The sequence below is a fragment of the Natator depressus genome, chromosome 5, assembly GCF_965152275.1.
Source record: "Natator depressus isolate rNatDep1 chromosome 5, rNatDep2.hap1, whole genome shotgun sequence".
In the NCBI taxonomy this organism is placed as follows: Eukaryota; Metazoa; Chordata; order Testudines; family Cheloniidae; genus Natator; species Natator depressus.
Genome location: NC_134238.1, coordinates 21,895,917 through 21,922,183, shown reverse-complemented (window position 1 = coordinate 21,922,183; position 26,267 = coordinate 21,895,917). Strand labels below are relative to the sequence as shown.

At 41.5% G+C, this 26,267-nt stretch overlaps 1 protein-coding gene across 1 annotated transcript in view; it reads left to right on the top strand.

Moving 5' to 3' along the window:
• The window catches only part of CCBE1 (collagen and calcium binding EGF domains 1), a 179,548-nt gene that overhangs the window by 127,257 nt on the left and 26,024 nt on the right, over positions 1-26,267 (top strand). The window contains exons 3-4 of the mRNA XM_074953908.1: positions 16,067-16,119; positions 25,800-25,934. Coding sequence (XP_074810009.1) covers positions 16,067-16,119; positions 25,800-25,934 — 188 coding nt within the window. The remainder of the gene's footprint in view (positions 1-16,066; positions 16,120-25,799; positions 25,935-26,267) is intronic.

The window sequence follows — 26,267 nt, the reverse complement described above, 5'->3', positions numbered from 1 at the left end:
CTCCATTATCTTATCCAGGATTGATGTCAGGCTGATAGGCCTAAAATTACCCAGGTCATCCCACTTCCCCTTTTGAAAAATTGGCACAACATTAACTTTCTTCTGGAACTTCCCCAGTGCTCCAAGACCTATTGCAATCATGGTCCAGGGAGAGTCTCACACAGTCCTTTAAAGCTCTTGGATGCAAGTTATCTGGACATGCTGATTTAAAAATGTCCAGCTTTACTAGGTTCTGTTTAACATCCTCCAGAGATGCTAGTAGAATGGAAAGAGTGTTATCATTACTATATGATGAGATTGTATCATCTAGTTTTCCCCGAAATACAGAAGAGAAATATTAATTGAAAACTTCTGCCTTTTCTCTGTTATTGTTGATAATTTTACAATTTCCATCTAGTTATAGACCAATACCATTGTCAGGATTCTATCTATCTCTCACACACACACACATATATATATAAGAAGAGTTTTTTTATATATATATATTTAAGCTCTTATTGTCCTTACCTCTGTTGACAATAGAGGTCTCCTTGTGTCCTTTGGCTTCCCTTATCAATTTTCTACAATTCCTAACTTCTAATTTATATTAACTACTGTGTCAATTTCCCCTTTCTTCCATTTAAAAAAAAATTTACAGCTGCCTTCACTTCCTGTCTAAAGGATGTCAGATTTTTAACCAGTAAAACCTTTTTCCTCAATTGTGGCTTTTTGAGCATTTAGTAAGGTGTCCTTCAGTGAGTCCCAATTATCGTTCACATTTTTTCAGTTGAATTCTTCTTCCAAGCTAATTTGGCTCAAAATTGTTTTGAACGCCCCCTTTTATTAGCCCTATTAAAGCATAATGTGTGTTTATACGACTGGTCTGAACTATAGTTTGCAGATAAAGGAAGTGGGAGGGGACTAAAACACCAACATATTTTCAGGTTTTCAAAAAAATGTTTTTTGTTATTAATTGAAAAACTGAAATTTTTTCAGGGTTTTTTTTTTTTGTATTTTCCACTTTTTAAAACTTTTCAAGCAACTCTACTAGTGATCATGTAGCAAGCATTTGTCTTCCATGCATATAGCATGATTAGAAAGGTAAGTTGTCTGGTTTTTCTTAGGACTTGTTTAAGGATGGGTGAAATCCTAGCTCCAACATTCCCATTGTCTTCAGGGGACCAGAATTTCACCCTATATCTCTGGCCATTACTGGTCATATCAAAGCATTTTGTGTTAAAATGTGTACATTAAATCCAGGTAAGTGTGCGCCTTTTCAGTCCTTGCACAAAAAATCAAATTTATACCGTCAGTCGTTAGACAATATGTAAACAGTGCCCAGGAGACAACTAGCGATTTTTCTGAAGCAGGAATAGCAAGGTAGCAGCTTACTAGTGTGATTTACTTTACAAGCAGCATATTGTTGAAGGGGGTTGACAGGTTTTTGATTCATAGCCATACAGATTCATGGGGGCTTTTTTTATTTTGATAAATGCAGAATACTGGAAATTTATTGTCCTTTCATTCTCAGGAATACATGTGACTGAAAAAGAAATTCCAGTACAGTATGAAAGAGAAGCAGAGGCTAATAAATTTTAAATATCAGGCTGGTAAAACTTTGTTCAAGTGACATTTGAATGAAAATGTTTGTTCTGAAGGAGTAAAGGAATTCTCAGAATTTAAATTACTTTCTTTTGTGGTATCTGTCACAGTTACTCTGACCCCTTCATTGAATGTGCACCCCCTTCTCCGGTCTTAGGCCATCACCTGTGCTCAGGGGGGATTCAAGTGATTCTCCCACTCTCAGACCATATCCTGAGTAGCAATCCTCAGGTATTAACTGCAGTTAGCTCAGCAGGTATGACTTAAGCTCAAACTCTTCAGTTCTGTTCCCTCTGGAGCAATGCCAGTGGTGATCAGTGACCAAACAGCTACCTCAAAGCAAAGTATTGTTCATTTGGAATGAAAGCATTTCAGAGAAAACATACATCTTTAAACCAATAAATTAGTCTGGAAGGACTAATTCTTTAGAGATTCTTCTGTAGTGCCTCTCTCTGTGACAGCTTGCCTCCCTGTCAAACCTCAGGGACAACTCCCTGGGTAGCCCATAGCAACTCAATGCCTTTGGGAATAACAGATCTAAGTGTATGTCTACACTGCAGTAAAACACCCGTGGCTGGCCTGTGTTAGTTGGCTTGGGCTCATGGGACTCAGGCTCTGGGGCTATAAAATTGCATTGTAGACATTCAGGTCAGGCTGGAGCCCGGGCTCTGGGATCCCTCCCTCCTTACAGGATCTGGGAGCCCAGGCTCCAGCCAGAGCTCAAACATCTACACTACAGTTTTACAGCCCCACGAGCCCGAATCAGCTGACAAAGGCCAGCCACAGATGTTTTACTGCACTGTAGACATACCCTAAGGGTTCTGGGAGTGTTCAGTAGAACAGGAGCTGAGCAGTCCAGAGGGATGCTCAGAGGACTCGGGAGCTGACATGTGCCTATCACTATCTTGTGCAGAGTGAGCAAAGCCTGCGAAGGCCTGGAAGGCAGTGCTTGTGTTGCCAGGGAGCTGATCCTTAGCAAGCATAGACAAGACTTCCTCGTACTAAGGCAGGGGTGGACAAACTTTTTGGCTTGAGGGCCACATCTGGGTATGGAACCTGTATGGCGGGCCATGAATGCTCATGAAATTGGGGGTTGGGGTGTGGGAGGGGGTGAGGGCTCTGGCTCTGGCTCTGGCTCTGGGATGGGGCCAGAAATGAGGAGTTCAGGGCACGGCAGGGGGCTCCAGGCTGGACAGGGGGTTGGGACATGGGAGGGGGTAAGGGGTGCAGGCTCCAGGCAGTGCTTACCTCAAGCAGCTCCCAGAAGTAGTGGCATGTCTTCTCTCCAGCTCCTACGCGGAGGCGCGGCCAGGTGGTTCTGCACACTGCCCCATCCACAGGTGTCGCCCCTGCAGCTCCCATTGGCCATGGTTCCCAGCCAATGGGAGCTGTGGGGGCAGCGTGCAGAGCCCCCTGGTTGCCCTTAAGTGTAGGAGCCAGAGGGGGGACATGCCACTGCTTCCAGGTGCCGCGTGGAGTGGGGCAAGCCCCGGACCCCACTCCTTGGTGGAAGCTTGAGGGCCGGATTAAAATGTTTGGAGGGCCGGATGCTGCCCCCAGGCCATAGTTTGCCCACCCCGTACTAAGGACAGGTGGGGCAAGGTGCCTCACAACACTGCGTACCTCAGAGAAATGTTACATGTTCCCTTTCTTTGACAAGTCAAAACCAAATAGCTGTTTCTGAAACAAGGCCTTCTAACATTGGGTTGGGACAGAGAGATGTGGTGGTGGGGGTTGAAATCCTGGCCCCACTTAAGTCAATGGGCATTTTGCCATTGACTTCAGTGGGGCCAGGATTTCACCCTCTTCTATTTATGCTGCAAATTATGACCCGGATTCAGGAAAACATCCTTTTATAGGGTAGCATTTAAGCATCCAATTCCATTCTGTGCAAGTAAATGGGACATACTTAAAGGTAACCACATGCTTAAGTACTGTCCTGTATCTTGGTCTGTGGGTCTAATTCTAATCATATTGTTATCAGTGGCAAAACTGCCATTGACTTTCTGGAGAACAGGGTCAAGCTCTTATGCAACAGCCTCCCCAGTTTGGACAATGTTATTGACTTCACTCAATATTTGTCTCATTTGGAAACCTAACTTTTAAAGTCTGAATTCCTTGTACTATTTGTATGATGTGTTTGGGTGTGCGTGCATATGTGAACTGTGTGGTTGCCTTTATTGTTTATTAAAAAAAGGTTTTATTGGGCATTGCTTATACAGCATTTTGTGATGAAAGATGCTATATAAATTGGACTGGATTCAGTAAATCTAACAACTTGCCAACAACTTATTTCTGTTTGACTTCAGTGACCTAGCAACAGAACAGCAGCCAGCTAATGAGCACAGCGTTCCTTACAGCATGCTTTGGCACTACTTTCAGTACTGAAATGGAATTTATGGCTTTTTATCTAGAATGCATTTTTTTGTAGGAAATTGGAGCCACAAAATGAAGAGTCATGGAAGTTTAAGAATTCCAAGACACTGGACAGATGTGCAATGATTAGCACTGTACTCTGGCTCACCTTTGTTTAGATAAATAACTGAACCTGCACCATCAGCAAGACATGCTGTTTACAGGCTTAGAAGGAAATTTGGCTCCAAGTCCTCTAATTGGAAGTCGTTGATGGTGAAAAAACATCTTTATTCTCTTTTCTTATTTTAAATGTCAAGTGGGCTCAATTTTTGGATGTCTTCAAATGAGGTTTAGAAAATGAATATTTTTTGCAGAAGAAAACACATAAGAATAAATCCTACCTTGCCACCCTGTGAGAATGAATATAAAATCATTTAATTATATTGAACAAAGCCATGTTTGTTGTATATTGTTGTATTATACACAACAAACACGTAGCAAATAAGAACAAAGCCATGTTTATTGTGTGTGTGTGTGTGTGTATATATATATATATATATATACATATATATATATATAATACAACAATATACAACAAACATGGCTTTGTTCAATATAATTAAATGATTTTATATATATTAAAATCATTTAATTATATAAAAAATGAAGTTATTTACTTTTTTTCCAAAATGTCACATCTGTTATCATAAATTTGATTTATTGAAATCCAAATAAATTTTACCTGTGCATTTAAACAATCATTTCTTGGTATAGGTCAACAAATTAAACAGAGCTGTCAAAAGAGGAGGGAAGGGAGATAGCATAGAAATCTGACGGCACATAAGAATATGAAAACTGGGTCTGAGCAGACAATATTAGTCACACCTCTTATTTAATCATATCATTATTTTTTGACAATCTAATCAAAAATTGTATGAACATTCGCTTGCATTAAACCCCATTTAAAAACAGGAAAATATGGTCCAAAACCATAAATAGAAGGGGGAAAAAAGAAACCAAAATTCCAGTTTTATCCACATTATCTTCAAGAAGGTGATATACATTCACTTTATGGAGGTACCTAGTGAATCTAACTGATGGCTCTTTAAGGTAGGCAGAGTACGTACTGCCCAGCATTATTGGAGTCACACACTTACATTGTGCTCTAAACTTGCTTTGATCAAGTTCACATGCCAGTTTTGCTTGCCACTTTCAGACATCATTAAGCTAAACTTAATCAAACTGCCTGTGGTAAGCCGTCCTGCTGATTGGTGATGTCAGAATAGAACTATGGCTATTTTACTTGACATTTCCAGGAAATAATATGATAGTTCAGCATCAAGATTTAAGATATATTGTGTAGACATGAAAAATACCTTTCTTGAGGCCTGGTTATGTTTGGCGGTGGCACAGGCCAATATTATGTATTTCCCCACAGAACAACATTGAGGCTTCCCAAAAAGTCTGAGAACCCATAAGAACAGCCATGCTGGGTTAGACCAATGGTCCATCTAGCCCAGTATCCTGTCTTCCGACAGTGGCCAATATCAGGTGTTTCAGAAGGAATGAACAGAACAGGCAATCATCAGGTGATCCATCATCCCCTGTCATCCACTCCCAGCTTCTGGCAAGCAGAGGGTAGGGACACTCAGAGCATGGGGTTGCATCCCTGACTCTCCTGGCTAATAGCCACTGATGGACCTATCCTCCATGAATTTATCTACTTCTATTTTGAACCCTGTTATAGTTTTGGCCTTTACAGCTTCCCCGGCAATGAGTTTCACAAGTTGATTGTGTGTTGGGTGAAGAAGTACTTCCTTTTGGTTGTTTGAAACCTGCTGCCTATTAATTTCATTGGGTGACTCCTAGTTCTTGTGTTATGTGAAGGAATAAATAACATTTCCTTATTCTCTTTCTCCGTACCAGTCAAGATTTTACAGACCTCTATCATATCTCCTATTAGTTGGCTCTTTTCCAAGCTGAAAAGTCCCAGTCTTTTTAATTTCTCCTCATATCGGCTGTTCCATATCCCTAATCATTTTTGTTGCCCTTCTCTGTACCTTTTCCAGTTCTAATATATCTTTTTTGAGATGGGGTGACCAGATCTGCATGCAGTACTCAAGATGTGGGCATACCCTGGACTTACATAGAAGCATTATGATATTTTTGTCTTATTGTCTATCCCTTTCCTGATGGTTCCTAATATTCTGTTAGCTATTTTGACTGCCACTGCACGTTGAGTGGATGTTTTCAGAGAACTTTACCCAAAATGACTCCAAGATCTCTTTTTTGAGTGGTAACAACTAATTTAAACCCCATCATTTTGTATGAAAAGTTGGGATTATGTTTTTCAATGTGCATTACTTAGCAGTTATCAACATTGAATTTCATCTGCCATTTAATTGCCCAGTCATCCAGTTTTGTGAGATCTCTTTTTAACTCTTCACAGTCTGCTTTAGACTTAACTATCTTGAGCAATTTTGTATCGTCTACAAATTTTGCCACCTCACTATTTACCCCTTTTTCGAGATCATTTATGAATATGTTGAACAGACTGGTCCCAATACAGACCCTTGGGAGACACCACTATTTACCTCTTTCCATTCTGAAAACTGACCATTTATTCCTACCCTTTGTTTCCTATCTTTTAACCAGCTGCTGATCCATAAGAGGACTTTCCCACTTATCCCATGGCAGCTTACTTTGCTTAAGAGCCTTTGATGAGGGATCTTGTCAAATGCTTTCTGAAAGTCTCAATACTATATCCACTGGATCTCCCAGGTCCACATGTTTGTTGACCCCCTCAAAGAATTCTAATAGATGGGTGAGGCATGATTTCCCTTTATAAAAGCCATGTTGACTCTTCTGCAACAATTCGTGTTCATCTATGTGTCTGAAAATTCTGTGGTTTACTGTAGTTTCAACCAGTTTGCCTGGCACTGAAGTTAGGCTTACTGGCCTGTAATTGTCAAGATCACCTCTCGAGCCTTTTTTAAAAAATTGACATCACAATAGCTATCCTCCAGTCATCTGGTACAGAAGCTGATTTAAGTAATAGGTTACATACCACGGGTGGCAACTCTGCAATTTCATTTTTCACTTCCATCAGAACCCAGTCTGTACCATTTGGAAATGGAAATGTCAGTAAGGCTGTTTTCTTTAATTATCAATCAGAAGGGAGGGTCACAGGAACCATCCTTACAGGTACGGAATCTCAACAGCTTGGCTCTGCCTACTTGTGAGACCATCTCTGTCCCCTGTGCCGTACGGCCACAGCTACACTCAGCAGAGGCCCTGGAACTTTATCCCCCTTGTTACGAGGCTGCAGGTGGGATTTTCTTTCTAAGGGCCCCTTTCCCTTGGCGGAGCTTTGCAATGCATTGACCTTTTGGGCATGCTGCAAAGCCAGTGTGTTGAATGAGTGTTGGCTCAGAGGGCTAAGAGAGGGGTTTTTGTCTAGTGGGAAAGAGGGGTTACAGCTGTATCGGTCACAAGAGTGGTGATCAAATGATATGTGGTAGGGGAGTGCTGCTGCTCTGGTCAGGCTTTATTTTGTAAGTCTAGATGGCTCCCATTACCATAATGTTTGATCATCTCTCAGTCTTTGAATATATTAAAGAAACACCCCACTGTGAGAAGGGGCACATTTTACTAATAGGGAACTGAGGCACAAAGAGACTAAGGGCCAGACCCACAAAGGGACTTAGTCACCTAACTACCACTTTAGGTGTCTACATCGAACATTTAGGCACACTGAGATCCTCAAAACCCTCACTCCCCTGCCAGCTAACCCTAGAGGCACCTATGTTTCTGCTGGAAAAGTCCCCATGGTGCCTACATTTCTGCTGGTGGACATGTGCAAAACCATCTAAGTCCTGGTGCCACTGAGCTGCTTGGTTCCTTACCTCAAGACCTGGAAGGATTTTCAAAAAAACCATTCCCCTTCCTGTGTCACCTGCAGGGCCTGATCCATTATGCATTTTCTACTAGACTGGGCCTCAAACAAAAAACAGCTGGGGGCAACCAGACTGGGACTATTCTGGGCTGCGACTTGTGGGTGGATGGGGAGCCACCCACCTGTCCTGTTGGCATGCTAAATTCAAGCTCCTGCACCAATGAATATTAATTTATTTATACAAAGTGGAACAGCTCCAACAGAATGGATTAAAAAAGCAACACCCTGGAATACCCAATACCCTGGTGGTCAGGGCATCACCTGTGATATTGCAGACCCAAGTTCAAGTCCCTGCTCCAAATTAGGAAAAACAGGCATTTCACATTGCAGGTGAGTTCCTGAACCACTGGGCTATTGGTTTTCCTAAGAAAGGGCTGAATGGACCTGGCTTAGTGCCTAACTCCAGGAGCGGGTTCACAGCTGTGAATCCCAAGCAGAGGTAGGCACCTAACTATCTTTTGGGGAGTGCAGGTTAGGAGATTTTTGGTAAATTCCAAATCTTCAAATTGTTTGTTTCAAAAGAATCCATTTTTTCAGGTGAGCTGGTTACTATCTCATCTCAGCACATCCATCACCAGGAGCCTCAAGAGTTGGATCTGTTTGATCTTAGTGAGACCTTGTCTTACTGAAGGAGTTTTGTAGTTAATTTCTTTTGAACACACCTTTTGAAATTGATTAGAGTCAAGATCACAGTGTCTCTTTATCGATGGATGTGCAGCCAGTTTCCTTCATGTGAAAATACTGAGTTCTTCAGTAGCTCTGCAAAGTAATTCATCATTCTGTCATTTTTGCAATGTCCTCTGTAAGTTAGGAGGCCAAGAAACACAATTTCTAGTCACGCATCATAAAACTCCTGTGTCCTGTGTCCATAAAAACACCAGGAGAAAACAACACTTCAAATGGCTGAGAGAGAGAGAGAATCAGATAATAATACATTTCAGTAATGGACAGCCAAATAGCATGTCAGAAAGCTTTCAAAATCACAGGGTCAATGGAGCTTTGTTGATTTTTAACAGCTGAGGATCTGGCCTGTGGCATATGTTTGGAGAATGAGTAATATAGTGCATGCATTTTCAGTCTTATCAAGGGCTTCACCTTAACAGCAACCAAAAAAGGATTTCTTTCCTGATAAAAATGTTAATAACTAGAGCCAAGCAGCATTTTGTTTTAAAGAAAACAGTAATGCACAACTAGACTGAATTACTAACTGCAATTGCTGGTCAGAACCATGACCTTCATTCATATCCTTAAAAATCCATTTATCAGTTGAAATCTTACTTTCAAGAAATCAAGCGTTTTACTACACCAGCTGATTCTCAGGTCTCTGACTTCTTCAGTTTCCTTGTCCCATGGGGATCTTCCTGATCTTTACTCAGTCAAAATTCTCATTTTGCTTTCCAATAAATTGGTCAATGAGTTAGTGTGAATACAGTACATATGTTGTGGTCCCAGGTACCAGGAAGATTCTTTAAATCCGGTATAGTCAATAAGCAGACCGCGGGCCAAATCTGGACCGCCAGATGCTTTTGAACAGACCCCGAAATCTTTTTATTTACTTATTATTATAATTATTGTTTTTTTTTAAATTATATTCTCTGGAGTCTTGGTCTTGACTATACCTTGACGAAGAAATGTGGACCTTGACAAAAATAATTGACTACCCCTGTTTCAGACAATAGGCACCTGCTGCTCCTTATATTATTCAGTCTCATTGAAATCAATGGAAAGGCTTCTTCAGAAGAGGGGAAGTGCCTTAATATGGTGATGTAGTCCCAGCTCATTTTGTTCTGATGATCATAGGCTCAATCCAATTCCCAATGAAGTCACAGGGAGTCTTTCCATTGATTGCAATGTCAGTTGGAACTAGACCAATGAGAGGAATATGCAGAGGAAGAGAGAGGAATCCCACTTTTGCAGGTAAGATGTCCAGGATAGTAAATGCTGCCTTGGCTGCATTTATCTTTTCAGATAGCTGTAAAAGAGGACTCAGTCTAGAAACCATGGCAAAGCTTATGATACTGAACTTCTGTCTACACCATTTGCTGTTACTCAAGATTTTGGTATGTATCCCAAATAAAAACAAAGCATGTTCTTTCAGTTTTAGATCATGTTGCCCAAAACGGCATAAATCTTCTGTGTATGTGAAATATAGATACCCACAGCTACTGGGTTACTGAGCACTCTTGCACTACATATGGGCCTTATTTGTCCATGCAAGATTTGACAGGCAATGCAGGAGCTCATTTGGATTTTATATATAATTTTTAAAAACCAAAGATTTTTGGAGCAGTTTGGTTCACTTCTAAACAATTCATCAGCCAGGTATAGAAGTTAAGTATGCCTTTTTTGTATTTCTTTTAGAGTCTTGCATATTTCTGAAATTCAGGAAGATCAAAGAAGCACTTTGGACTGTCACAATAAGTATCCCTTCTATGTACATATTACAAAGGCTCCCTTGTGTTATTAAGCACAGCAGGTTCACTTGAAGCTCTTGCTGAACCTCTGATCTGTGAGATAGTGCACAGTTTGTTGTGAGTTCATGTTATGATATTCTTTGAGTAGGTCTGGTTGAGAATTTTCTGGTGAATTTTTTTTCAACGGAAAATTGGGTTTTCGATTAAATGAAAATTTTCATGGAATAGAGCCTTGAAATTTTGGATTTTTCATTGGAAAACCCCAAATCTAAAAATTTCCCCCTGAAAACCTGAAGTGTTTTGATTTTTGAGCTTTTGGTTGAAAATTTTCCAGCATTTTGGGGGCAAAAAAAAAAAAGGCAAAGTTTGCCACTGAATTTTGATGAAAATGTGTTTTGTTTTCACCAAGATGTTCCATCGAGAAAAATACTAATTTCTGACCAGCTCGATGAGATATGGCCTCTCACTACATTAATGATGGATACCTGGAAATGGATGAATATTATGTACATCTAAGGCCGTGTACACACTTTCAATTAGAATGTAACAGAATGCTGATGGCTGTAGAATTATGACACCTCCCTGATACTTTTCAGAGTGGCAGCCGTGTTAGTCTGTATTCACAGAAAGAAAAGGAGTACTTGTGGCACCTTAGAGACTAACCAATTTATTTGAGAATAAGCTTTCGTGAGCTGCAGCTCACTTCATCAGATGCATTCCTTGATAGATTTCCACTCCATACGGCTAAATGCAGTGCCTTGCATAATGACAGGTTTCAGAGTAGCAGCCGTGTTAGTCTGTATTCGCAAAAAGAAAAGGAGTACTTGTGGCACCTTAGAGACTAACCAATTTATTTGAGCATAAGGTTTCTTGAGCTACAGCTCACTTCATCGGATGCATTTGAAGAAGTGAGCTGTAGCTCACGAAAGCTTATCCTCAAATAAATTGGTTAGTCTCTAAGGTGCCACTAGTACTCCTTTTCTCCCTGATACTGTGACTCTTTTAATACTTCAGGTGCCAGATTTTGGGAGATGGGGCTTCCTGCAGTCTTCATTCAGGATAAACTCCTATTTAAAACAGTGCTTTTCCTGAATGAACACTACATGATTGAGCTCATGGAAACCTGGGAAACTGACAGGAAACATTGTTATAACATTTTCTGGTAGGTAAACCACCCTGTTACATGATATGAAAGGCAGGTGTGCCAAAAGTTACTGTTGTTTGGAAATATAACTTAATAATGAACCAAGCTGATTTCACAGCAGATCCACAACTGTTTCACATTCCGAGGCAGCTAAATATTATCCACTGTATTTGATTCACACTTAAATGTACAACTGCCTAGCAACAGTCATGAAGAAAATTGTTCAATGCTTAAAAAGATCAGTAGCAGCCTGCTTGCTTCTTATTATCTATAATGAGTTCATAATTATGCAATGTTGATTAGAAATGTCAGCCAGGTTCTAAGAATAAGTTTTAGCATTAAAGTACCTCTGTTAATAATCAACTTAAGTGTCAGATATTTTGATAAATTGATTTTCAGGAATGTAGCTGGCCTAAAGAATGTAAAGGTCATCAAGAATACATCCCAGGCTGTGTTGCTTAGAATTAGAGCTGTAATATGATGTTCAAGGCAGCAAGTACTATAGTATTGTATTTTCTGTGCATTAACCCTAACCTATCAGATTCCCTTACAAAATCATGTCAAATTAATGTTTGCTGTTTAGAAAAGTCATGTATCAAAAAAGGAGTTGGCATCAAGAAAAGAAGCCTATATTCTGAATTGGGAATTTACTTCTAGGGGATTGCATGGGGGCAAGAATGCAGTTTCTGAGGCCTGGTTATGTCCTTTTTATGCCATTCCCTCATGTGGGACTTAAAGCTACCATGAAGAGGAGCAGGGATAATCCAGAGGAGGGGAGAGCAGCAACTTCTGTTCTCCCTGTCTCATAAAACAAGACTAAGGGGGCATTCAGTTAAATTAAATGGTGAGAAATTCAGAAGCGAGAGAAGGAAATACTTCTTCTTTTTTTTTGCACATTGTGGAATTAAGCTGTGGAACTCATTGCCTCACTGTGTCATTAAGGCCAAAAACATAACAAGATTGAAAAAGGGATTGGCTCTTTATCTGGATACCAAGAATACCCAGAGTAGTAATAAATGAATGACAACAGACATTCTGGAAGAAATACTAAATCTCATGCTTCAGGGCTTAAACGAGTCTCTAACTATTAGCGATCAGGACGTGACTGTGACGAAGTGGAACTGTTCTTAATGTTCTCTCTGAATACTGTGTGGGTGCCTCGGTTTCCCCTATGCATTTCTTAAGTATCTAGGTGGTGGGATAAGAGTGTGTGATTCCTGTAGAGCCCTAGAGGGCCACTGTGATGGTGTCTGCACAGAGAATGGCTGACACCCTGTCTCCTGGCAACTGATGGCCGGGGCCCCTCCCCTGCAAGGTGCCAACTGAAGGTGTTGGAGAACAAAGAGATCAGGTGGCCTCCTGGCCCAGGAAAGAGACAAAGGCGAGAGGAGGGGTGGAAGAGTTTCAGTTTGGATCTGGCCGGAGAGCTGGGGGGAGGTCCAGACCCGGGGTATGGCCTCCGTGCCCCAAGATGGACCTGACTTAGGGGTCCTATTTCTATACCTACAAGCTCTGTTTTAGACTGTGTTCCTGTTGTCTAATAAACCTTCTGTTTTACGCTGGCTGAGAGTCACGTCTGACTGTGGAATTGGGGTGCAGGGCCCACTGGCTTCCCCAGGAGCCTGGCCTGTGCGCACTTGCTGTGGGAAGCGCACGGTGGGGCATGGGATGCTGAATGCTCCGAGGTCAGACCTAGGAAGGTGGAAGCTGTGGAAGCTTCTTGCCCTGGAGACAGTCTGCTCAGAGAGAGGAGGCTCCCCCAGAGTCCTGACTGGCTTCATCTGGAGTACTTCCAGAGCATCGCCCGGTGACTCCGTGACAGTGACCTATATAGAGGAAAACTGTCCCACATCTGCCTATCTTGTGGTTTTTGCATTTTCCTTACAAGATCTGGAACTGGCCACTGCCAGAGATTGGATACGGGTTAGATAGACTTTGGGTCGGGTCCAGTGTCACAATGCTTCTTATGTTGGGGAACCTCTCTTACCCCCAGTAGCATGAAGAGACACTGCCCCCTCATTATTATGATTATTTATTATTTATTAATTTATTTGTTTGTATTACCATAACACCTGGAGCCCTAGTTGTGGTAGGTGCTGTACAAACACAGAACAAAGGCAGTCCCTGCCCCAAGGAGCTTACAATCTAAGTATTGGACAAGAGACAATAGCTGGATACAGATGGATAAAAAGATGGGAGAGTACAAGGAAACAATGAGACGGTATTGGTCAGCATGATCGGCTGTGGTCTCAGCACGCCAGCAGCCTAACTGTTGTCAAGTTTTTATAGACCTCACAGTCAATGAGAGTTTTGAGCATCTGGCACATTCTGGGGTGGGAAGGAGTTTGTACAGGGCAGGGGAACAAGCTAATATAATAATCCAGAAGGGAAGATACATTATCTTTAGACTCACACAGTTTAGCTTGCAGAAAAACCCACAAGGATTTGATTTAGGAGGATAAGACCCAATCCTGAAAGATACTGAGCATTTTGACCCTGATCCTGCAAAGCATGTGCATAGCTTTAAGCATCTGAGTAGTTTATTACATTCTCTACCACTACCAGCTGGTTTCTTCACTGGTATGTGCCTCTACTGCCTACAAGGAGACTGTGCTATCAGTCTCGCCCTATCCTGAAGAGGAAAGGAGATGACTGTGCATTTGGAAAGCCGTCTGCATAGCTTGAAGCATCTGAACAGCCTCCCTGATGCACCTTTGAACTTTTTCCTCCTTCATTTGTTTGTCTTGAAGATAAAACTTCACAGCAGTGTTTGTAGTGAAGTCTAATGAGGACCAGTGTTTGCATAACAAGGCAAAGCTTCCCCTGCAGCCATCCAAACTTCATTATATTTAATTTATATTCCAGCTAATCTTTGAAAGTGTATAAAATGTGCAGCCAAAGTTTGTTTTTACATAGTTTGGAATAATATATTGTTTGTTTTAAATGGTCAGTTGCAACTGATAGTTGTTTTAAATGCAACATAATGATATATTGTGATGAACTCTGGGTCTCCTAGGGGATGCATTTGTGTCATTGACTTCCATTGCGTTAGCATTCTCCTGGGTCAATTATACATTTAAGGAGGAAAACAGAAGAGTGATTACTTCTTAGCTTTCCAGACACTTTACTTCAGCACGTCTGCAAAACATTCTAGAGTCCATATCTCTAAAATCCACAAGCTTTCAAAAACCAGATTAAGTCACTTAATTTAAATTTAATTCCACAGGAGGTTGAATGACAGGTTACTTCTGGGTAAGCGGTGCTGGCAGTCCACAAGGAATGGAAAAGATCACTCAGTCTTGGCACTTAGTATCGCTCTAATAGAGGTCTGTAAAGATTGTATCGATTAGAATGTATTTAGAAATGCTATCAAGAAAGTTGGAGGCTTATTGTAGTTCTGCCATACAAAATAGAAACAGACAAATAACACCATATGTTTAAATGTGATTTCACACTAGTCTACACGTTTTCCCTACACCCAGAACTTTCTCATATAGTGAACAGCTCAAGAAATTTCAGACCATATAGAAATGTTAACATTTAAGTGTCCCTGTTTCTAGAACATTCTTAGCGTTCTAGAACATTCTAAGCCTATTAATCTTTCTGTAGTTAAAATATCTCATTTATTTAATCGGTCATCTTTTCAGAGTTCTTTCAAATATGGGAAATGAATTATAACATTTAACCTTGTGTGTACTACTAGCTGAGATATAGGCCCTTCAGTCAGTTTACTTTAGTGTGACAGATGCTTGGAAACGCTCTATGGCATGTCATGAAAGTTATGATCATGGTTGTTTATATGTATAGCTCCAGAAGTATGTCATGTGCTTTCCACACAGAGGCATAAGTTGTCCATGATTTTCAAAAGGGACTAATGATTTTGGGTTGCTGTGTTTGGGTGCCCAGTGTTAGAGCCCTGATTTTCAGATGGTGGGTGCTCATCACTTTCCAAAAATCAGGCCCTTTTAAAGTGTCTCAAGTAGACACCAAGAAGCTGAGGCACCAATAATCACTAGTCACTTTTGAAAATCTTGGCTAAGGACCCTGCCTTAGAATTGAGTGAATAAAGATCCAAAATGCTCTTGCCCTAGGAAATAGTACCAGGTCTTTTTCAACAGGCATCTTCTCATCCAAACTTCCATGCCCTCCATGAATTTTTTTTTTTTTGAAATTGAGAAGCTCTCCACAAACTTCTCCACTTCTCTCCAAACACTCACCTTTTAAAAGCGCAGTCATCCAGCCTAAATAAGAGCCACAGAAAGCCCTGACTGAGGCAGAGCAGAGGGACACGATGCTCAGAGCTTTTTGGGGCCGAAGAGCTTTGCTTTTCCACTTAGAGATCAGTATGCATCTAGGATGGGAAAAGGCCTTTCATTTTGAAGTTTTCCATGCACCGTTTGTGCTAGTATGGATCATTTCAAATCTCTCTCTATACCCAGGAATAGAAATCACCAGTTTATTAATCAGTTTTTTGAATTAATGGCTTTTTAAATTTATTTTTGAGATTGGTTCTCAAATAGAACTTTTAAACCCTTTTAAAAAGTTGTTTTTAAAGGCTGTATCTCCTTTAAACAGCATTTTTATTTTACTTTATTTTATTCTCTTTTTGTCTTTCAGGAAAAAATGCTGTAAGGGTTATAAATTTGTTCTTGGACAATGCATCCCCGAAGGTATGTGATTTTATTGTTCTTACCCTTCACATCGCAGTGCCATTAGCCATTTCTCATTTCTTCTGCTTTCTGTGCTGTTAATTTGGGAGAAAATACTGAATTAACCACAGGCTTGGTTGTCCCTGGTGTATCAGTGTGGGATTCGTTACCAGAAACAGCAATACGATAAATTCTGTGTCTTCAAAATATTTCAACTAGGAAGCTGGGTCTTGGCTCTCCCTACATACATCTGGGTGTATATATCTTGTGATATGAATTAGTGTACACACAGGGCCATATTCTGCCCTTGGATGTGTGTTGAGAGCCATTTCACCCAGGAGTATTAGTCAGTGCAGCTAGGCCAGCAGCTAATTATTCCTTCTCTCCCAACAACAGCAGTGTGGAGGCTGGGAGAGGATAGTGCCTCGGAGGGGTGTACTCCTGGGGTGGTGCAGCTTAGACATTGCCTCTTACAGAGGGCTGTCCCTAAAGGCAATGAGAATTATTCTGCATAGCTCATGCTGTGTTGGAAAGGGAGTGTTCTCTTACTGGCATTAGTGAGTGAAGCTAAACCATATTTTGTAAATACAGTTTTTGGATCTCCTGAGTTCAAAGGTCTTGGAACATCTGTGTGATGGGTTCAGTCACAGAGCTCACCCGGGGACTGTCACCTGATGTGCTGAAATTACCTCTGAGCCCATTTTCCCTGCCAGCTTGGGACTCCAGAACCCTGCCTTGTTGAGCCAGACATGCAAGCCTGCTGCAACACAGACCCAAGTCTGGTCCACACCCCCAAAGCTGCAGACTAAACTGAAAACAGCTCAGCAGGTTACCTGTCTCCAGCACCCAGACACCCAGTTCCCAATGGGATCCAAACCCCAAATAAATCCGTTTTCCTCTGTATAAAGCTTATACAGGGTAAATTCATAAATTGTCTGCCCTCTATAACACAGAGAGAGATGCACAGCTGTTTGGTCCCTGAGGTATTAATCACTTACTCTGGGTTTATTAATAAACAAAAGTGATTTTATTAAGCATAAAAAGTAGGATTTAACTGGTTTCAAGTAATAACAGACAGAACAAAGTAAGTCACCAAGCAAAATAAAGCAAAGACATGCAAGTCTAAGCCTAATACATTAAGAAACTGATTAAAGGTAATATCTCACCCTCAGAGCTGTTCCAATAAGCTTCTTTCACAGACTAGACTCCTTCCTAGTCTGGGCCCAATCCTTTCCCCTGGTACAGTCCTTGTTAGATCCAGCAGGCATCTCAGGTGTAAGTAGTGGTTTTCTCATGACTGGCAGCCCGCTTAGTCCTGCTCCACCCCCTTTTATAGCTTTGGCACAAGGCGAGAATCTTTTGTCTCTCTGGGTCCCCACCCCTCCTTCTAAATGTAAAAGTACCAGATTTAGGATGGATTTCATTATCAGGTGACATGGTCTAGTTTCCATTCCCCATGGGCTGGCCCACATGTACACAGGAAGGCTTTCAAGTAACTAAGGCCATTTACAACTGATTCTTTCTGGAGCACCCTTAATGGCCTCCACTTAATATGTTTACATCAGTGATACAGGTTTATGTCTTATTCTCCTAACTCCAGACATAGAAATAATACATGCAAACAAATAGGGTGAACACACTCAGTAGATTATAAGCTTTCTAATGACACCATACAAGGGGTATTTAGCGTAAAGCATATTCCAGTAATGTCATATTCATAAGCATACTTCCATAAAGCATATGGAGGGGAACATCACAATTTGGATCATCTTTTAGAAAAGAATGAGATGCCTTTGCAAGTCAAGCTGTAGCTCATGGACACAACACACGGTGCTACTGGATGACAGGCATGAATTTTAAGGGCACAATCTGAAGTCAATTGACATCACCGGGTGTCTCTCCAGTAACTTCAGTAGGATTTGGACCAGTCCCTAAAACAGTTATTCACAAAACTTCTTCATATAAGACATCTCCTCTTCTCACTGACTTCCCTGGTGCAGGATCAAGCCATATATGCAGAGCTAAGACTGACTGCAAAGCTGCAAAATCCTCTTGCTGCAGGCAAATTCTTTAAGCTGAAAATAAAAAGCCTGTGCTGGGTAACACATCTGTACAAGGACAATGCCACACTGGGACTATGGAGTTGGTCAGTGAGCTCTTTTAGTATGAGATGTAAACATTTTGAAGGGAATATGGTCATGGTATGGTAGGGTAAAGTCGTTCTTGAGAGACCCAGTGAACTGCTTGTTCTTTGGCTTATAAATTCTGGCCAACAGGTTCCTCCCAGCTGTGGATCTTGCTGCCATTTGCCCTGGGTGAGTTAATTGTTCGTTGTCAGATAGCAACACTTTGTGACAAAAAACAGCCACCTCCTAAAAATATTGATCCTCGTGCTGTCAATGTGGTGAGAAATTCAAAGTGCTCCTAGCACAAGACCCAGCAGAGCTGCTGCAACAATGGATGATGTTTGAATGAGATCAATTCAACTTGGTCTGCTTATGCTAATGGTTTTGATTTTGGGCTTTGCCTTTGTGTTTGTGCAGGGAGCTCATGGCAGGAATGGTGAACTACAGTGTGAGAGACCGAGACTGAGTAGAAGCATGATGTTGGATTGAAGAAATTTTTGGTTTTGTAGACTAGAGAGAGAGAGAGACAGAAACAGAGACCATATAGAATGGAAAGAATACAGGCTCTCTGCAAATCCATCCCCTGGCTTTCTTAGGATGGTGTCTCCAGTAAAATGTGTCTGTAGTGATTATTCACTAAGAATCAGAGATTGTGGGAGAAGAAACAGGGTTACGGATAAGAAAAAGCCACAACAAAAGAGAATTGGTGCTTCTAGTTTTGACCTATTCAGATTTAAGTGAACCTGAAAGTAGCTCTTAATTATGATTCCATTGACTTTAGTTATGCTGTCCCTGGGCTCTGGATCTTAACAAGCTTGGAGCATTTCTTTCTTTAAATGAACTTTTTTGCTGGCTGTGGTTTCTCTACCTCCCTCTTTCTATCCTCCATTAGGTCCCATATCAACCTGACCTGAGTTTCACCTTGAATTTCACAGACCTAAGGAACAGCGGAAACAGCTGAAACTGTTTGGGGCCATAGTGTATAAACTAGAAACACTATGATTCAGGGAAACACTCTTTTAACTTACTCTGTTAAAATGTAACCACTCCCCACCCATCATTTCATCATAATCTTGGCAGTATGAGTGTGCTTGAAATGCATATCTCAACCCAGGCACATAAATATATTACAGATGTCTCAGGTTGTTAGCTTCTTTATTAAAGTATATCTTTGCCTTTTAGCCATTACTGGCAAATCACAACACCAAGAAAGCAATTGTAGTACCGTCTTCCTGTGCAACTAGCAGTGAGTACAAGGAAGGGCTTAGGAGCTCAGGCAGACCCTGCTCCATCTACTCTTTTATGTCTGCCTCAGAAAGACCTGGCTCTCCTTCTGGGGCAGGTGTTTTTTAAATAGTCTCTCCTCCTGAAGGCAATGGCATTGTCATTGATCTTCAACCTTCTTCCTGTCGTTTCCATCATTCTCCCTTCCCTGTTCTACCTTGTCCTACCCTGGGGATAATGATATTTAGAAAAGCAGTTTGAGACTGAGTGCTAAGTTCTATTTTATTGTTGTCTCTCTGACATCTCCTTCTGCCCCACTTTCTCAAACCAAACATGTCAAAAATAGAACTTCTCATCTTTTCTCCAGAACTTCCTCTCTCTGTGTCTTACTATTCATGGTTGACAATTCCATTCTCTCTTCCTTCTCTGGGCTCAGCCTAAAGCAAAGCACACATGCTTGTAGCCTGGATCAAACATTCAGGGAGTATCCATGGTAGCTTTTACAAATACGTTCAATACTGTGAGTTTCTTGATGAAGATTAACTGGAGATAAGAGTCTAGTGTAGACAAACCCTGGTCAGATTCTCCTTCCTCAGTATCCCCATTGCCAAAAACTCTGCTTCATCCTTTCTGGTCTCTTTCTTTATCACCTGTCCATTCTTCAGTCCATCCACATGCTGCAGCCAGAATTATTTATGACCTTTTCTATGGATTCCCTCCAATATTGCTAATATGAAGAGTGATTAACAAGATCAGACAGGACAACGCCAGGGTCATCCCTATAGTACCAAGCTGGCTGAGACAGATTTGGTATTCTTACCTGCTTCACCTGTGTGTCCAACCTGCGTTCAAGCTTTCAACCATCCTTTATCTCCTCTCCTAGAGTGCAGATAGCGTGCTTCACCCCAACTGAGGGGGCTTCTGCCTCAGGGCATTCAGAAGATTAGAATCCGCCTGCTCAACAGGAGTACAACAAGTATTACTAAACAGTGAAAAAGAGTCAACTAAAATTACCTTCAGAAATAGAAAAGATTCAAGTACTACTGTCACTGTGACAGTGTAGTGCCTGAATTTTCTTTGCTTTCAGTCATCTTGGACCTGCTGAACCTGAAGAAATCAGGTTATCAGTTATCTCTATTAAGGTTCATCTGGCTGCAATATCAGCACTTCATCCCCCACTGGAAGGGTTTTCCATATTTGCTCACCCTATGTCTTCAAGATTTATTAAGTGTTTAGGGAACCTCTCCCACAGTTTAAGGATCCTACTCCTACTTGGGATCTCAACCTGTACTTAAGTACCTCATGGGACCTTTGTTTGCCATAGGCTGAACCTGCTTTCTGCTTCAGTTATCTATGAAGATGGCCTTTCTAGTAGCCATCATTTCAGCTCACAGACTTGGGGAGACTGGGGCCTTGATGGCAGACCCTCCATTTATGATATCTTTCAAGGACAAGATCTCTTAATGGCCACCGTAAATTCTTACCTAAAGTGCTGTTGGATTTTCATTAACCAGGCCATTCATTACCAGTATTTTCCCCTAAACCACATATATCTCAGTATGAGACAGATGTTAGATGGGCATTGGTCTCTTATCTAGATAGGACCAAGCAATTTTGGAAATCACCTTGATTTTTTGTCTCTATCACAGAGAGATCCAAGGAGTCCACAATCTCTACACAGAGACTTTCAAGGGAGATCTCTGGGTGTATCATCGCTTGCTATAACACAACTAGTGCTCTACTTTCCCCAAGGATAATAGCACACTCTACCAGATCACAGGCAACTTCCACAGCTTTAGTCTAGAACATTCCAGTGTCTTAGATATGCAAAGCTGCTACACAGACTTCAGTGCATACTTTTTGTAAACACAATGCCTTGGTCCACAACACCAGATCTGATGCGATGCTTGGTTGTGCTGTACTGTCTTCAATCTTAGACTCAATTCCGAAGCTCCTTAAGGGTCCTTAAAGAGATTGTGCAGGGGCAGAAATTAGCTATGGGAGTGAGCTTCACCATCGTGGCTTCCTGTGAACGCAGACCTTCTTGGTCCTAACCCTGACCACACCAGGCAAGAGAGAGGGACCACGATGACATTGCTCCTCCTCTGGCTCCAGCTGAATCCTGAACACCACCTGAGATGAAAGGGGATTGGACTTTAACAACAATCTCCAGCCCATTTCAACTAACTTCTTCTGTTTTCCCCAAAAGGACAGGTGTTACCATCTTTGATACCATCTAAGAGACTGGTTTCAGAGTAGCAGCCGTGTTAGTCTATATTCGCAAAAAGAAAAGGAATACTAGTGGCACCTTAGAGACTAACCAGTTTATTTGAGCATAAGCTCACGAAAGCTTATGCTCAAATAAATTGGTTAGTCTCTAAGGTGCCACTAGTATTCCTCATCTAAGAGACTGTCAAACAAGGGGGTTTTTCATGTGGGGATACTGCTCGGAGGTCATCTGAAGTGGGAGCACCCATAGGGACACTATTTGAAGAAGAGGTTACTCACCTTGTGCAGTAACTGTGGTTCTTCAAAATGTGTGTCCCTATGGATTCTCCACTACCTGTCCTCCTCCCCTCTGCTTCAGACCGTTCTTTGTTGGACATACAAACAGAGAAGGAACTGAGCGCCATTCACCCTTGCGGCTCCATATACTTTGGCGTGCACCATGAGGTCGTATAGCACATGCATGGGCCGAACAGACACTGCCAACAGAAAATCTCTGATTAAGGGCTTGAGAGGCACATGCACACCTGAAGTGGAGCACCATGGGGAAACACATCTTGAAGAAACACAGTTACTGCACAAGGTGAGCAATTTCTTCTGCTCTTCAAACACAGCACTGAGTTGGTTTATAGTTAAAATAAAACAAATGTATTAACAAGAGGACATAGATTAAGTGATGCCAAGTAAAAGGAATAAAGTTAGAAAGGGAAACCAGCAAATAAAAGTGAAAATGCATCTAAAAGTCTACAACTAAATTTAGTAAGGTACAGGCTTTGTTCAAGATGCTTTCTCTCATTGGTCTTCGTTCTTCTCAGCCATGGCTGACTTTACCTCAGTCAGGACCTTCCACAGAAGTACAAGATGCTGGCTTCCCTTGTCTTCCTAGGTGAAAGGTCTTTGCCTAAGCAGGTTTCTCGCCTATATTCAGTTTGCAGAGACTTCAACCCCTCCATCTTTCTCAGCATGCAAGAGCCATCTTTCCCAGCTTGCAAGAGCTCTGTTCCCTTGTGTCTGTCTAGTGATGGATGCCAAAGATGGCTTCCGTCTTTGCTTATGTCTTCCAAAGTTCAGTGACGTCGTTTCAAGAGGCAGGATGACCTCATTCTGTTTTCCCCTTTCTGTGAGCTTCCCATCACCCTGTATGTAAATGGGGCTTCCATTGTTTTGATTCCCCCATGCTTAATTGATATAGGAGACAGGTAAATAGCTGTGACATTCCCTCCTGTCTGGGCGAGACCTGTTTCTCCTTTTGTTTAGACACGGACTGTAAAGCCTAATATCAATGGAAATCCATAATTCCTTATGCAGTGTTTATGCACACATTTTACGATGGTATTAATCACTAGTGTGTCATTTGCTTTCATAAAACATCTCACTCAATAAACTTTTATAATACAGTAATATTGTCTTCAATCAGTTGATTCAATTACTTATCATTTGAGGTTCAGACCCCCCTGAACTTAATCGTGCAGAGGTTCAGACTTTTATCGCGCAGATAATGTTTCTGTTCTCTGCTGGAAGGTATCTCCTCCCCCTCTCGATAGCTCGGTAGCTTTGTTTACCTAATATGTAAATGCCCCTTCGTTGTCTCTGCCTGATGATCGTGCTGGTCAGAGAAGCAAATACGCATTCCTTCATCTAGGGCAGAGCTGCTTACCAATTCCCCCTGACATGCCTGGCTTAAGCAAATTTTAGTCATCATTCCTGCCTATATCCATAACTCTTAATACACACCCCATATATAAATCATGAAATAATATTAATGATCAGTGAGTTTCCAATGACATATTACGTGATACCTTTTAGATACAGATTATAAACACAGTGAGTTGGGGCACACTGAATTGATCAGGCCCACTGAAACACATTACCTGATGTGCCACAACTCCCCTTCCTATTTCCTCTGCCTCTTCCCATTTAAGAGAGCTTCTCCCTTCCGCGCCTCCTGGTTGCATATACTGGTTCAAGTGGGGTTTTTCCAGAGGCTAGGAAACAAAGAAAGGGCTTTTGGTATAAAAGGATGAGCTTGAACTCGCACAGGTCCTTCCTTTGATTCAGCAAGTGGACAGGATCCTCTGTCCAAGGTGGTGGTGGGGGGTCCCAACCCTTGCCGAAGGGTTGGAAGGACTTTGGCTTACTGGGACCCCATAGGACTGATGGGTGGCCTCTGGGTAAGCTTTTCTCATGTATATAGGAACTTTCATTTGTTTTTTCTGTAATGCTTTTACTCTAAGAATGAAAGTATTTTGCTGTATGAAGACTGGCTGGTAACTGGTGTACACTGCTGTAGCCCCTGAAGAGAGGTTAACCACATGGGCCAGACCTTGGTCAGACCTGCTGGGGAAATCACACTGTGGTGCAGAGGGGCTACAAGCCTCAACCCCTGGTCTGCGGAGAGAGAAGTGCAGCTCTCTGTCTGACACAAGTAATGGCTGAGAGCCTAAGACCTTAAGAGGATGCCTTCAAGGAAGACCAGGAGTGGGAGCAAAGTGCAGTTAAGTTTGAAACTGTGATGGGGCTTAACCTGCATTACCATCTATCAGTAATTTGTTATGACATTTGATCTTTTGGAAAATTCTGCAATTCACAAGGTGGCTGCTAGTCACTAGTATGAATCAGAATATTTCTTCAACAATCAATCAATAATTTTTAAAGTACGGTATATATGCAAAGAGTGTTGGAATGTTGGCAAAAACATTTAGATTTTACTTAGATTAACATTTTCTTAAATGGCAAGCTTTTGGGGGCAGGCACTGTCTTTTTGTTCTGTGTTTATACAGTGCCTGATGCAGTGGGTTCCTGGACCACGATTACAGCTCCTTGTTGCCAAAATAATACAAGCAACAATTAAAAATAACATTTTTTAAAAGGTTAGAAACAGTGGACTGGCCCTTTTATAAACTCTGAATTAAACGTTTAGAAGTTTTTTTTAAATGATATAAAGCAACACTGTCATGAATTTTGATATAAACTCTAAGGGCCTGCAGCAGCGCTTATCCAGACTTGCTTTGGGCCCTGCCACTGCCTCAGTTTCCCCTTCTTCTCCAGCTAATCAACCTTCACACTGAGGGAATGTCTTTACTGCAGAGTTAACTTGGGTGATTGGCATCTTGGTCTGAGCATTGTTAGCCTCGCCAGGGCATCAGCATCCAGACTCTAAAGCCCTACCTAAATCATTGTGTCCTCTCTGGTACTGCACTCACCTGTATGTGTCACTCGGACTTCTGGGGGCATATCCCATGGATCTTAGTGCTATGGTAAGATGAGCCACTCTGTAATTCCTTCCCAGTGAATTGTGGGAGAATTTGTCTATGGTTCTGGACTTCTGGGGGGAATTGTGGGAAGGCACTGGATGACTATCATCACTGGTGTGATTTAGCCTGTATCCTCACTGCAAAGTGAATGGTTACCAGCCCAAATGAAAGCTTCACTTGGGCTTCAGCCTATACCCCCAGAGGGCCAAGTGGAAAGCTCCACTACACTCTGGTAAGAGGTTTAGTATCAGATGCTAGTCAGCACATTTATATTATTAGAAACGGTGATATCTTATTAACTATGTGCTCTTTGCTTGGGCAGTTAGGGTAGGTTTGGTGCAGTTAATGTATTTATTTTAACTAACTTTTCTTTCTGAAACGTTTTCTCAATGTATTTGCCACTGAATTATCTGTAAGCTATTGTATAGTATATTACACAGCAGCTGTTGCTTCTGTCACTTGTGAATTTGGGGAGGGGAAAAAAAGCAAATATTTCCCTGAGAATAATTACTAATTCTCTGCAACCAAAGCAGCATATTAATTATTATTTTATTATATTGTAGCACCTAGGAGCCTTATTTGTGCTAGGATTCCATTGTGCAAGGTGCTGTACAAACACAAAGAAAGTGCCTCTTTCTTAAATTATTAGACCTGTAGAAAAGCTGTGGCTAGGAATTATAATTCCCCAGTAAAACGTTAGTTACGTTTTGTGACAATCTCACTTGTGTTTCTTCCATCTGCTGTGATAATGTAGTCGGACTTTGTTAATGAACAATAACATAAGATGAGATAAAATATCAAAACATATGATTGTCCTAAACACATGGGCCTGCTTCCAATGTTTCCCTTAAGCACGCTTTTCTCTCTTTAGACTACGATGTGTGCGCAGAAGCTCCGTGTGAACAGCAGTGCACAGATAACTTTGGACGTGTCCTTTGTACATGTTATCCTGGATACCGGTATGACCGTGAGAGACACAGGAACAGAGAGAAACCCTACTGCCTAGGTGGGTATGAAGAACATGTCACATTTATCTTTGGTTAAGGCTGTGTCCTGCGTCAGGCAGAATTTTCAATTTTTTAGAAATTCTTCAAAGAAGAAGTTGAATAGTGTTAGACCCTTTCCTCTTACTTTCCTTCATTCTTTTAGTATGTGTGCTTTTAATTGATTTAAGTAAATAGCTGTATAAGTTTTCCCCCCCCCTTGTTAATTCCTTCCCCGTGCAGTCTCTGAGCAGTATTCAAGGTCTTTGGCAATGAAACAGGGCATGATTCTCACATCAAACTGAAAACCAGGGAAATTATGTTAAATTATGAAAGCAAACCTCTGAGATTCAATT